Raw genomic sequence first — 14,646 nt, 5'->3', positions numbered from 1 at the left:
TTTATTTTACTAATCTCAACTTATTTAAATTTTACTAATTTTAACTCATTTAAATTTTAATAATCTCAACTCATTTAAATTTTAATAATCTCAACTCATTTAAATTTTAATAATCTCAACTCATTTTTATTTTACTAATCTCAACTCATTTAAATTTTACTAATCTCAACTCATTTAAATTTTACTAATCTCAATCCATTTAAATCTATTCATTTTACTTTTTTTTATTTAAAAAAAAAAGGGGTTTAATTTTCTTCATAATTAAATATCAATTTCATCATAAAAATACAAATAAATATTATGTTAAAGATTAATTAGATGTGACATCTTTGTAATCTTTGAGTTGTTAGGATACAAGTGGTACAACTTGATAGTTCTAAAACTCTCTTTATTTAATTTATTTATCGACTCCCGAACTCAAAATTTAGTTTCAAAGACTACATTTTTTTTATTTTTACTATTTTAAGGGTTTCCCAATATTTTCCCTATTTTAAAATAAATTTTGGTGGTGACTCCATTGAATTCGAGAAATACTCGAAATTTTAGGCCGCGACACTAACAAAATATCAATTAACATTTGTCATTTAAAAAAAATATAAATACCAAATGGGATAACTTCTTTATTGTGGTATTCAATCATAATATATAGTATACAAGCCATCATAATTGATTTAGATTGAGCTAATCATACCGTCCTTTGACGGTTCTTTGGAAGCCACAATGTCAATATCTTGCTCAATAGACTTTTGGTTGATGAAATTGCATTGTTTTCGAATTTCTCCTTGATTTCCCGTTAGAACACCAATGTTACCCATTTTAATCATAGCAATCTTAAAGTTGTCAAAGAAAATATTTTCATGATTACGAAATTTAAGGATGGTTTTAATGGTACTTGCATTGGGTGTGAACAAGACTTGATCACTTTGAAACAAGCCCTTGCCAGCCTTAAGATGAGAATAGTAAGTCTTGTCAAATTTATTAGGAGTAGTTGGATCCAAATTTACAAGATTGGTGCCAGTTCCATTTTGGGGGCATAATTTGCGTAGCTCTTTTAAGTAATCTATGTTAAGAGTTGGATCTGGTTTGCCAGTGTTGTTGAAGTCGTACAATCGATTAACAAATAAAAAGCAACGACCTTTACCAAATGTATGAGCACCTAAAATTGAAACATATATGTATCATCACATATATTTTTTATTTCACATAATTAGTTAATTGTTGTAATTAACTTATATAGATAGTAGTAAAAATAGTTGAAAAAAAGAATCATACCAGAGAGTGCAACTAGATGAGTAGTGTTGAGGCCTTGGGAGGCAAATGCTTTAAGTTGATCCAATGTGGAGAAAGGTGATGGAAGGTTTTGATTAGCAAGAGTTTGGTTTGCTGTTAAGCTATCCCTTCTTCCAAGTCGAACTTTCCAACAAGGACCATCAGCCTATCAAAACAAAATCTAACATGTTCAAAAATGTAACTCTCTAAGAAATATCAATGTCGCGGCCTAAAATTTCGAGTATTTCTCGAATTCAATGGAGTCGCCACCAAAATTTATTTTAAAATAGGAAAATATTGGGAAACCCTTAAAATAGTAAAAATAAAAAAATGTGGTCTTTGAAACCAAATTTTGAGTTCGGGAAAGTATTAGCACCCTACGACATCCGTTAAAACAACGGTTACCTATAATTAATTGTGTAAAATTAATTTTAACTTAAGATATTTATTTTTCTTTATTATTAAATATGAATAACAATTATTACTATATTTAAAATACGATTTTGAAATAAATATGTACTTAACAAATAAAGGGAAAAAATTAAATTTTATTTATGTGCTTGACAAGAATGTGATCTTGCTCCTACGTATCGCCCGGTGCGATGGAGAAATCAAAGCTACGTAGTTCTTGGTTAAAAAACAAAATAGATGTGTTGAGTGTGTTTTAAAGAAAATTTGTTTTGTGATAAAAAATAGGCTTAATTGCACTTTTGGTCCCCCTATTATAGGTGAAAATTGAAAGTAGTCCCCCCATTTTGTTTCTCCCCAGTTTTAGTCTCCCAAACAGAATTTGAGTCCAAATCATGATGAGTTGTCATTTTTTTAATGACGTGTCAATAAAAATGTGACGTGGCAGACGCTTACGTGGAATAAACTGATTATTATATTATTTCTGATTAAAAAATATAATTTATATTTTTAAAAATCATTATTATAATTGTTAAAAATCATTATTAAAAATATAATTTAATTGTTAAAATTAAGTTAAAAGAAAATGAAAAACATATGTAGCAATGAGAATTATGATTCAACAAAAGCTTGAACCCTTTTGTTGAATTGGGGCTGTTTTTTTATTTAGGGTTCAAGCTTTTGTTGAATCATAATTCTCATTGCTACATATGTTTTTCATTTTCTTTTAACTTAATTTTAACAATTAAATTATATTTTTAATAATGATTTTTAACAATTATAATAAACAACTCATCATGATTTGGACTCAAATTCTGTTTGGGGGACTAAAACTGGGGAGAAACAAAATGGGGGGACTACTTTCAATTTTCACATATAATAGGGGGACCAAAAGTGCAATTAAGCCTAAAAAATATTTTGACAAAATAGAAAAATAAAAGAGTTTGATTTGAAATAAATACTTTAAAATACGAGTTTTAAGACGATCAAGTTGTACAACTCGTGTCCTAAAACTCAAAGAATAAAAAAGATGTCACATCTAATTTAATCCTCTAAAAAAATATTTTATTATTCTCGATTTTAAAATTGAGTTTCAAAACCACCAAGTAGTACAACTTGTGTTTTAACAACTCAGAGATAAAAAAGTTACATCTATTAAATAAGCCAATTTTAGATTAGTTCATTAAAATAAATAAATGAATGAATAAATAAATAGAATAAAATAAATAAACTAAAATAAAACAAATAGATAAATAAATAAAGAGAGTTTTAGAACTATCAAGTTGTACTACTTGTGTCCTAACAACTCAAAGATTAAAAAGAGTTACATTTATTAAATAAGTCGATTTTAGATTAGTTCATTAAAATAAATAAATGAATGAATAAATAAATAAAATAAAATAAATAAACTAAAATAAAATAAATAGATAAATAAATAAAGAGAGTTTTAGAACTATCAAATTGTACTACTTGTGTCCTAACAACTCAAAGATTAAAAAGAGTTACATCTATTAAATAAGTCGATTTTAAATTTGTTCATTAAAATAAATAAATGAATGAATAAATAAATAGAATAAAATAAATAAACTAAAATAAATAAATAAAGAAAGAAAGAAATAAATAAAGAGAGTTTTAGAACTAACAAGTTGTACTACTTGTGTCATAACAACTCAAAGATTAAAAGATGTCACATCTAATTAATCTTTTAAAATTCAATTATAACTATTCTTTGCTTTTTTTTAAAAAAAAAAAAATAATAATAAATTGATGTTAAATATGAAATAAGTTTAAATAATTCTGCAAAATAAAGTCAGTAGTAAACACACAAAAAATGGTAAAAAGAATACATGGACTTGTAATATGATCTATTAAATAAATAAACATTTTAATACTAGAAAAAGTATATTCAAATGTAAACTCTTTCAAAATAACTTTTAAGTAAATAAGTGATTGAAACAAAACTCGTTTTTATATTAAATAGCACAATCCAAAGTTAAAAAAAAATAAAAAAATCGATTAATACCACTCATAAATAAAATAAAGAATATTTATTATCATTTAATTACATCCATAATTATTTATAATAAATAGAAATTAAATAAAAATTATAGTAGAATTTCTATTAACTAAATGGAATAAGAAATATAAATGGCAAGGCTATAGCTATAGTGACTAGCTAGCAAAGCAGTGTTGAGTCCAACACCCTGGCAAGCCATCAAAACAAGGGTTAAATCCAAACAGTCTGGCAAAAAGTTGGCATAAAGCAAAGATATTTGAAAAGATGAAAGAAAACCGTAGCTGAGCAAGAAAAAATCCCATTTTAAAGCTTTGTTAACATAACAAAAAAATGATTTCATCCAAAAAACAAACATTCACACAACTAAAACAAAACTCCATCTTTCTAGTTTTAAATTTTAACTTCCAATCTAAGCAGCAAACATGAAGATAATAAGAAGATACATGCCTTTTCAGATACCGATGAAGACAGAGACGGTGGTTCGCGGTGGAAGTTGAAACGGCGGTGATGCTTTCTGTTTCTTCTTCTTCTCTTTCTTTTTTATGTGTTTCTTATCAGTATTAATCTCCGATTTCTCCCCCTCAAAAATGTCTCCCCCTTTTGTAAAAAAAGGATGTATTTATAGAGTTTTTATCTGTTTAGTTGTTTTCTTGGCTGTGTCTCTGTCCTTCTCCATCAATTTCTTGTTTGATGTTTCATTTCCTTTGTTCATTATCTGCGTTTTTTCTACACCTCTGATGCATTCATGATTTTGACTTATTTGTTTTGATATGTTCTGTTGGTGAGCTTTAATTTGTCCCTTAGTTTATTTTTTAAACTCAAAATTTTGTCTTTTTGTTCTGCACAATGTGTACCAAGACTGATTTAAAAAATTATGTTTTTATGTTTCTCAAATTTGTTAAAACAGGAACAGATGTACCAATAAGCATGACTTGTGCATCAATGGGAGTCATCATCAACATAGCAGGGTTTGGCAGTGAACAAAGTCAACATAGCATGGCTTGATCTGATGTAATTTATTTTTGCCTTTATTCTTAGTTTGTAATTTGATTTGGTTTTAAAAGTCTAATTAGATTTGAAATTGTAAATTTATAATACATAATGAAATTATTTATTGTAATTATTTTATTTCCTTTTTTAAATACATATTTCTTTTTTTGATTTATTTTTAACTAAAATGAACAAAATTGGGGTACTACAATCAAAATATTATTAATTAATGGGTTAATTGTCCTTGAGTCCGCGTAATATGGCTCTAATCATATTTTAGTTCTTGTATATTTTTTTTTATTATAATTTTGTCCATGTAATTTTAGATTTATCTAGTTTAATCTTTAGTGGTATTAATTATGTGGAAAAATGACTTGACAAATAAATAACTTTCTTATTATTTTTTACTAATGTATCAATTTTTATTATTTGACTCATCTAATAATAATTTATAATGATAAACGAAATAAAATAAAAATACCTCTCCTACTTCATCTTCACCTCATTGTCTATTCAGAACTCATTCTCACTTTCTCCCCAACTATTTGGCTCTTCACGATTTTCACCCTAAATTTTCAAATGATATTTCACAAGTATATTCGTATGTACAAAAAGTTTAGAATTTTTTTTGATAAAATATGAATTAAATATAAATTTTTAAATATCAAAAAGCTTAAAACTTATGTTTAATTCATTATTTATTAAAAATTAGAAATTTTTGTAGTAGATTATTTATAATATACTAAATATTATTAAAAGAAATATTCAATAATTTGAAGGATGTACATGAATTGACTTAAAAGTATAGAAAAAAAAAATTGATTTTTTTTTTAAAATTAAAAAGTTACGATTTTCTTTTATAAAAATTAAAAATACAATATTAAAATTTTATAGCAACTAAATTTTTTTTTAAGCATATAATAAATTCATTAACTATTGTCTTCTAATCAATGAACATATTATTTTCTTCAAATGTGTAGTTGTATTCGAAGGCAATTATTAATTACATTAAGAAGAAGCAAAATTTGTATTGAATGGTAATATTTATAGGATGAGAAATGCATACCAAAAAAGAAGAAGCTTGAGCTGCCAAGGCAAGAATATCAGCGCAAGAAGCAACAGAAGGACAAGCTTTTTCCACCTCTGTTTTTATGTCATTCACAACATTCAAACCTCTTAAGGAGTTGTTATTTGGTAAAGCTTCTTGTTCGCTCACTATTGTTGCACTGTTGTTTAGTAAAACTGATGCATCACATCCCTAGATACCATATATGTTTTTCATAAGGATGTATAATTTCACTAACAAATTGATCAGATATGCATTTATTTATAATTAATCTTATTAATTTAATTTAGATACACTGCTAAAGTAAATAATTTTTACATAGTCAATCAATGACAATTGTTATATAATTAATAATATTTGATTTTTGTTAAAATTGTTATTAAATTCAAATACATAATTAATAATTAATCATGATGTGTTGATTTTATAATTTTTTTTTATGTCAATGCATAAAAATAAAAATTAAATTATAGAGAATCTCAAAGAATAGAATACAAATAAGTCAATGCAATATGAGCATTTTAAGTGTACATTTTAACTAATTCAAACGAAAAAAATTAATTGTTAAAAAAAAATTATATTATATACTTTGGTTGGACGTTTGGAATAGTTTATTGAAAACTATTCAGATTTATCTTTAAAATATAATCACACTTGTAAGTATTTGAGTGAGTCTATGTATACTAGTTTATGATAAATGTGTTAACTTATTTTAATAAATGAACCCTTAATTTAAAATAGGTTATAAACAATTTATAATTTATATAAAAATAATTTTACCTCATATATTTAATTTATAGTAAATATATAACTTATATATGTTGTTTATATAAACTAATCCTCACTGTCTAGTGGATGTTTGATTTTTCAAGTAAAAATGTTCAAAACCATATGATTTTGTGTTTATTTATTTATTTTTTTTATAATTTTCTTCAAATTACAAATTGTATAATTTTCTTGAAATCACAAATTGTAAACATGCAATTGAAAGGAAAACTGAAATTTAGTTTATGTGCACTATAAGAAATTAGGGGGACATACTTGAACAAAACAGTCATGAAAATGAAGCCTAACAAGGCTGGCGAAAATACGAGGATCTGATAATGAAGCTTCCAACACAACTTTAACTACAATAAAATGCAAGTTCGGACAACTTTTGTTGTAAAACAATGGATCAAGTTGTGCATCTGAGGAGAAAGGTAACCCTACAAGAACAAACACTACACAACATAGAGTTCTTGCTACTAGATGAAGAGAGACCATTTTTTTTGGTTCTTAAATTAATTTGAATTGTGTGTGTTTGGGAGATTACACATATGTAGTGAACCTTTATTTATAGAAAGACATGTGGCCATATAGCTTCTTATTTCAGAGCGATTACTTCTATCAAAGCGCTGACTATATATCTTGAATGTTGTCTTTTTATCGGAGTCACATGATCTAATGCTTGTTACAATTATATTAAAAGTAAACGATCATTTTACTAGAGATACTTATTAGAGACAGACAATCATTTTGTTTGACATATTTATTAGAGGTAGACGATCATTTTGCTTGACATATTTATCAGAGCAAACAATCATTTTGTTTGATACACTTTATTAGAGACATAATATTCAAATCGGTTCTTGTATTAACGAATTTATCGGAGACACGTTTGAGAGCGCTTTCATCAGAGTTAAATACAACTTTTTCAGAGTCACTAAGAAGTGAGAACTTTGTTTAGATTTTTTTTTATTCATATCTAACTTATTTCAGAACACAAACTTGTAACGATTTGATTTGAACTACATATCACAATATTTCTTATTGTTATATTTCGACTTTCTCTATTAATAGACATAATTACTTGTTTATTCGATAATAATATTTTTTGTATTTAGAAACATTTAGATTATTATCTCTAATTTACTAGTAATTTATGTTACTTTAAAATAAATAGTTCTCGATTAATTCATACATTAATACTTTCTTTTGATGATATTTATACATTAATACTAAAGCAGCAAAAAATTTCAACTAATGGTATGACGAGGAATTGTTTCTTGATATTTACGTTAAAGACTTTGCTTTTTTTGGATCGATTATTGACTTGCTGTTTTCAAGATCACTATAGATGTTTTCATATGTCGTACGTGTTCATATAGTTAACTTATTGTTCTTGTCCCAAAAAAAAAAAAAATCAACTTCTTCGAACACTGAAATACAAAACTTATGCTACCTATCCACAAAATGTTTTAATACCTACTGTTGAAAATAAAGTTACTTATGATTACTTGTTAGTTACTATATAAGCTTATAGTTAATATATATAGAAAAATTATACAATGAAAAACATTAATAAAAAACAAATAGTTATATGTATATTGATTGCCTATTTCAACTCACTAATTTGGTGTATAATTAGTCTTTCAACTTATTATTTTAGATTTTGTGATTTATTGTAAAAAAATTAACATTTTTAACTTCGTGATTTATTCATGAATTTTTTTATCATACTAAAAGTCATAGTGTAGACACATTTGTATTATATTTTTCATATGTATTTTATTTCTACTATCAATAATATAATAAACTTTAAACATTCCTCACTCATTTTCATGGATGTCAGGTCATTCAGAACTCAAAGTGGTATATTCTTATTCAAATTATATTTAGAGATTGCAATTACAATTTTTGCTTTATGTTATTTATTTTTATTTTTAGTATGAAGAATTAAACCTACTTCTTTCCATAGTGTGCTTGCAAATTTACATGTATCTTAAATTATAGAATGTGTATTGTATATTAATAATTTATACATTTTCTTTTTAGACATTAATACTCAACTATTAAAGTAATATTTTTAATAGAGATGATGTGGTTTTGGGTCCAAATAAAAAAAAGTTTTTAAGTTGTTAATAAAAAAGTTTGTAGGTTGTAAATATATGTATTATCAACCTCTCTCTCTCTATATATATAACATAAGAAATAAATTTTGCTAAAATAATTTATAATATGCGACTGATGTAATTAGTTCTATTTCTTAGTGTGGTGGGAGATTGTTATTCAACTAAGCCTAATTTATTTAATTGTGGTGTGCATGGTAGTATTATTACTAAGCACAGGTCTTGAATTAAAGTAATATGTGCTTACATACATATATAGCTTTAATTAACACCAAGTTGTCTTACATGTACACATGTCTTATATTTACTACATTTCTTCCCAAGTTCGTTTTGAGCATTGACTTTTGGTCTTTATTATCCATAATTTTTTTAATTGCTTCCTTGTCTGATACATTTAAATTTAAAACCTAAAATAAGCATGGTGTATTAAGATTAGTCATTAGATATTTTAGTTAATTAGTAGAATAAGTTTCAAAAATGCTCTGTAATAGAGTTATTGTATTTTTTGTTTTTGTACCTTTTATAATCATTTAATATAAAATATGAGATGCAACTTCACTTTTATAATTTTATAATTTCTAATATAATATTATGAACTTTTTATAAATACACTACTATATTGAAATATGAAATTTTTCCTATTTACGACACAATGGCTCTATGTTGCATACCCAAAAAAAATATTAAAATTACTTATCGGCATAAATAAATATTAATAGTCAATATTAGATTTTAAAGTTGAACTCCTCAACCTCCTTAAAAAAAACCTTTAGTGTCTCTTATATTCATTAATCAAACTACCTACTAAATAAGAACATATCTATTTTACTATCTACTATTTATAAGCCATACTTTTGACTCAACTTTGTTAATACAAGTTAAAATTTTAAAGCATTGGTGATGATGATTATATTACCAAATATATAAATAAGTAAAGTAATCATAGTTTGTCCATATTAGACTCAAGTACTAACACATCTTGTAAAAAAAAGACCAAACACATGTAATAGTATATAGATATAATGTAGAATATATATATTCAGAGATTAATTAAATGTATATATGTGTCAATAAATGGACACCTCAGCTTATGTTGATTAATTATATATATTCAGAATGAGCCACAGCATCTTGTGTTGATTCTTTAGTGGCTACATTAGCCAATCCAGAGGAATTCCCATTCACAGCATTACATTGTGTTCGAATTTCACCTTGAGATCCTGTTAACACTCCAATATTCCCCATTTTTATCATGGAGGCTATGAAATTTTCAAAGAACAGAGTTTGATTGTTGGTGAAACTATTGACAATTGAAATGGTATCTGCACCCGTTGTTGAAAAAAGTTCTTGGTCGCTCTGAAACAAGCCATTGCCAACTTGAAGATTAGAGTAGTAGTTGGAGTCAAATGTATCAGGAGTAGTTGGGTCCAAATTGGTGAGATTGGTACCGGGTCCACTATTGGGACATATTGATTGTAGTGTTTGTAAATAACTTGTGTTAAGACTTGAATCAGGATTACCAGTATTGCTAAAATTGTATAATCGGTCCACAAAGAATCTACATTGACCTCTTCCAATTGTGTGACCACCTAAAAAATTATTGGAGAAAATTAATCCAATCTTATAATGGAAATACAATTTTAAATGTATTATAAAAATAAATAATTTCGATATTCAATAATCTATAGACTATTTGTTAGAATTAAAAAAAAAAGTGTTTTGTGTGTGTTTGCAGTGATAACAGTAATTTTAAAAAAACACTTTTAAAAATAAATTTTATGAGAAACTACTTTAAACAACTTTTTATTTAAAATATATTTTAGATTTATTTTTCAGAATTTGATTTTTTTTTCTTAAAATGGTAACAAAGAGACAAAAACTCCTATAAGTGATTATTTTTTTTTTTTGTTAAAAAAGTGTAACTAGTGGGTTATAAAATTTGTATTTCAATATATTTACATACATTCATGCAACATATTTTAAAGAGACAATAATTTCATACCTGAAAGTGCAACTAGATCAGTAGTATTGAGGCCTTGAGTAGCAAATGTGGATTTAAGTTGAGTGAGGTTAAAGGTGGGGGCTGGAAGATTTTGAGTTGCAAGACTTTTATTAGCCGTTAAACTATCCCTTCTTCCCAATGGAACTTCCCAAACAGGACCATTTGCCTTCAATAATATTGTTGGATTAATGTAAAATGGACAAAATAGTAAACAAAATTTTAGGCAAATATAGATGACAACTTTTGTTGATAATAAATAAAATTGAAATTCTATGATGAAGAAGTATGTCGTCACGTATCTTTGATAATGATTTGTTTTATCTAATTCTTAAAGTTGATGATCTAACGTAAGTGGTTGATGTACAATACGTAAGTGTTATAAATCTAAAAGTACGAAGACTGATTTCTAATAATAAAGAAAATGATTATTACAATTTAAGTACTTATCATTTCCCCACAAAAATTATTTAGTCACTTCACAAATAGCTAATTTATTAACTGTAAAGTTATTTTAATAATTCATTTACAGCCAAGAAAGTTATTACAACATGTCTTAAAATATGCAAAATGAAAATTACTAGATCAGCTCAACCTGACCCAAAAGGCCCAAACCAAAATATACACAAAATGGGGCTTATAAGCTTATGAAAGCCCACCAACTATTTTATTAACTATGAAGGAAATAAATAACACTCTATTTTTGCTAACACACCTATATTTTGTTGTAAGTTTATTTTTGAATGTGTATTCTTTGACACATTTTACCGTTTGAAAACAAAAAAAAAATTGACAATTTTTTCTATCCAAAATAAACTTTTGTAAAACATATGACGTCAGAAATATTGGGGGTGTTAATAGTCAGAAAAAGTTATGCAACATTACTTATGCCTTTTGATTAAGAAAAAGCAAGCTTCTAGCAATAAAGATTTTGATTTAAATGTATGACTAGGAATGAAATGTACATACCAAATCAACAGATATTTGAGCAGCAAGGGCAAGAATATCAGCACAAGAAACTATGTTGGGACAACCATTTTCCACTGCTGTTTTGATTTGATTTATCACATCCAAACCTCTTATGGAGTTATTATTTGGTGGTGCACTTTGCTCACTCACTATTGTACTTGTATCGTTCAACAAAATTGAGGCGTCACAACCCTACCACAAAGTTCACAATTGTTATTTGTCATTTTTAAAGATCAATACAAAATTAATTATTATTTTATCAATAATATCTTTATAGCAAACAAAAAAGGAATGAGATAATAAATAATTTTAAAAAACAAATAAGTTCATAAAAATAACTTTATTTATTAGTCAACAGGTGCTAGTTCAATAGTATGAGAATTAGGAAACATTAAATATAGCTTATATAAAAATAAATGATGATACATTAATAAATTATTTTGAGCTTATAGAGATAACTAATCCCTAGTACTACTCCCATCTTCCATTTCGTACACTCTAAATTTTAATAATTTATTGAATTTAAGTGTTTATGACATAAACTATTGAAGAGTGATGATTTATTAATTAACAAATAGTACAAAGTAGGAGATGGAGAATGCACATACTTGAACAAAACAATCGTGAAAGTGGAGTCTGATGAGACTAGCAAGGATTCTAGGATCAGATTGTGAAACATTTGTGAGCACACCACGTACAATTGAATGAACATTGGAACATGTATCATTGTAAAATGAAGGATCTAATTGTGCATCAGAAAAGGGTATTGTTCCAATTACTATAAACACAACACAACAAAAAGCTGTTGCAATTAGACTAAGTGGATTCATTTTTCTTCTTTCCAATGCTTGCAATTATGAGAGACAATGAGGCTTTTATTTAGTTTGAGTCAAATGACCAATGCAATGTCGTTCTTTTGTATTTTCATTGTCGGTACTGTTGGACTATTGGTGGTTCGAATTTTATTTTAAATAATGAAAAAGAACGTGCGAATTTTCTTTCTATGCTTTAATAAAGGAGTAGTTGCCAAAAAAGGAGTAGTTTGTAATTGAAGAAAGAGTATTATATATATGTTTTTTTGACGAAAAACATAATCTTCGTTTAAATATAAATGAGAATAGTATAATTAAATTTGACAGTGTGTTAGAACATTTTTTATTCATATTTTGAGATTAACGAAAAAACAAAAAAAAATATGTTAATGATAAATAAACTAAATTCATTTTTTTGTTCTATAGATGAAATTATATAATTATCACTAGAAAATTACACACAACTTTGAGATTCTGTGTTCAAATTCGAGATACGATTTTTAACTTAACAATATCGACATTTGTTAGTTAAATTATAACTTAAGAAAAACAAATCAAAATTATAATCCAAACAATCAAACTAATTTCTTCTACATGTGGCTCATGGCCGAGAATAATGCAAGATACGTACTCTTTCAACTCATGCATCTACGGAAAAATATCAGTCGATGTTCACTTATATTGACTATAGGTGAATTTTGACATGACTAATTCAACCATATGTTAACAATATGAGAAACTAAAACACCAATTAGATGGGAACTAAAACGTCAAACTAAGACGATAAAACAAAACACAGTCGTACTTGAACGACAGAATCACAAAAAAAAAAAAAAACTAGTATATGTGAAAACCACTTATTTAAAAAAAAAAAAAAAGTAAGTGAGGGTAATTTCATGTCAAAAAATGACTTTAAACCACACCTCTTTACTTAATAGATGAAGAAAAAAAATATAAGAATAAAGGGATGTGGAGGCGTCGTAGGTCTCTTCGAGGAGAAAGGATTCAATGTTAAATCAGAATTTTCACTATGGAACAAAAAAATATAGACTTAATTGTAGTTTTAACTCCAATTTTTACACTAATTTATGAATTCGATCCATCTATTTTAAAATATGAGAGTTTTGGTGTCTCATTCTGATTTTTTAACTAAAAAATTACGATATGTCATGCTTTAAATAATGTGACATATAATAAAATTATTAACACTCAAGAAATCGCAATAAAATCCTATAAAAACTTAATCTTCATAAAATTTTCATTTTTGTAATTTAATTATTGACATATGAATAATTAATGTACTTAGATGGTTCTATATTATAAAATCATACGCCACATCATTTAAAATATGTCAAATCGTTATTTTTTAATTAAAAAATATAAAAAATTGACAAAAATTATTAATTTTTAAAATATGAAGATCAATTTCATGAATTTATGAAAATAGAGAATCAAAATTACAATTAAGCCAAATATATAAATATGTATAAAGAAGAGTTGATACGAAAACTTTCTCCTAATTTTGGGCTAGTATCCTTAACTCATTATGTTAAAAAAAAGTAAATGTAATTTCACATATAAAGAGGATAATATTCAAACAACTATCATAACACCAATTTATCAGTTCATATAAAGCACACCCAAAATCTTAGGACCCGTCAGCTGAATTTGGGTCATAGAGCATGAAATACTAACTTAATAATATAGTGTAAATTGTAAAAATTATATATGTAATACTTTTTTTATATTACATATTTATTAAACTGATTGAGGAAACTTTTAAATAAAATATAGGAAATCAAACATTAGTCGTTCATTCAAGAGTAAAGAACACGACAACAAGTTAGGGTTGTGGATGTAAAGAAAATGTTAGAACTCTTTTATACTTTTCCAATAAAAAATGTAGTCATACCTGCTACACTTCACCACCTCATTACCAACTGCATTATACAACCACCTCGCATATCTCAGTCGATAAAATTATATATAAAAAATATGTAGCGCAAACTCATATATTGTAGTCAAATAATATTTTTTGGACCGGATATTATAGTCAAATAATGAAAATTACTTAAGTATTAAATTATATAAAGTAGATAATGTATATTTTATATGTGTATAAAAAATTAGATAGTGTATAACACCATGTGTGAGTGGCATTACTTATAAAGTTTTTTTACTGAGATTTAATTTTTTATTTATGATCGAGACTTATTACATTTTTTTTA

General features: G+C 25.9%; 2 protein-coding genes and 1 long non-coding RNA gene across 3 annotated transcripts; 1 reads left to right on the top strand and 2 right to left on the bottom strand.

Moving 5' to 3' along the window:
• Nucleotides 1-628: 628 nt before the first annotated feature.
• On the bottom strand, nucleotides 629-7,013 carry LOC101493774 (peroxidase E5-like). Its single transcript, XM_073369880.1, has 4 exons — nucleotides 6,792-7,013; nucleotides 5,751-5,942; nucleotides 1,273-1,435; nucleotides 629-1,156 (listed from the first exon to the last, which is right to left on the bottom strand). Exons 1-4 carry the CDS (start codon nucleotides 7,011-7,013, stop codon nucleotides 672-674), a joined length of 1,062 nt encoding a protein of 353 aa, XP_073225981.1. The 3' UTR covers nucleotides 629-671.
• Nucleotides 3,901-4,814, top strand: LOC140920888 (uncharacterized). Its single transcript, XR_012163499.1, has 2 exons — nucleotides 3,901-4,198; nucleotides 4,602-4,814. It is a non-coding gene; the product is annotated as an uncharacterized lncRNA (long non-coding RNA).
• Nucleotides 7,014-9,566: 2,553 nt separating the features above from the next.
• LOC105851877 (peroxidase A2) lies at nucleotides 9,567-12,622 on the bottom strand. The gene is made up of 4 exons (XM_012714516.3): nucleotides 12,215-12,622; nucleotides 11,607-11,798; nucleotides 10,641-10,806; nucleotides 9,567-10,227 (listed from the first exon to the last, which is right to left on the bottom strand). Exons 1-4 carry the CDS (start codon nucleotides 12,434-12,436, stop codon nucleotides 9,740-9,742), a joined length of 1,068 nt encoding a protein of 355 aa, XP_012569970.1. The 5' UTR covers nucleotides 12,437-12,622; the 3' UTR covers nucleotides 9,567-9,739.
• Nucleotides 12,623-14,646: the final 2,024 nt, after the last annotated feature.

Source organism: Cicer arietinum, chromosome 1, assembly GCF_000331145.2.
Source record: "Cicer arietinum cultivar CDC Frontier isolate Library 1 chromosome 1, Cicar.CDCFrontier_v2.0, whole genome shotgun sequence".
Taxonomy (NCBI): domain Eukaryota; kingdom Viridiplantae; phylum Streptophyta; class Magnoliopsida; order Fabales; family Fabaceae; genus Cicer; species Cicer arietinum.
The sequence above is the reverse complement of the archived record's forward strand: the minus strand, read 5'-3'. Positions and strand labels throughout refer to the sequence as shown.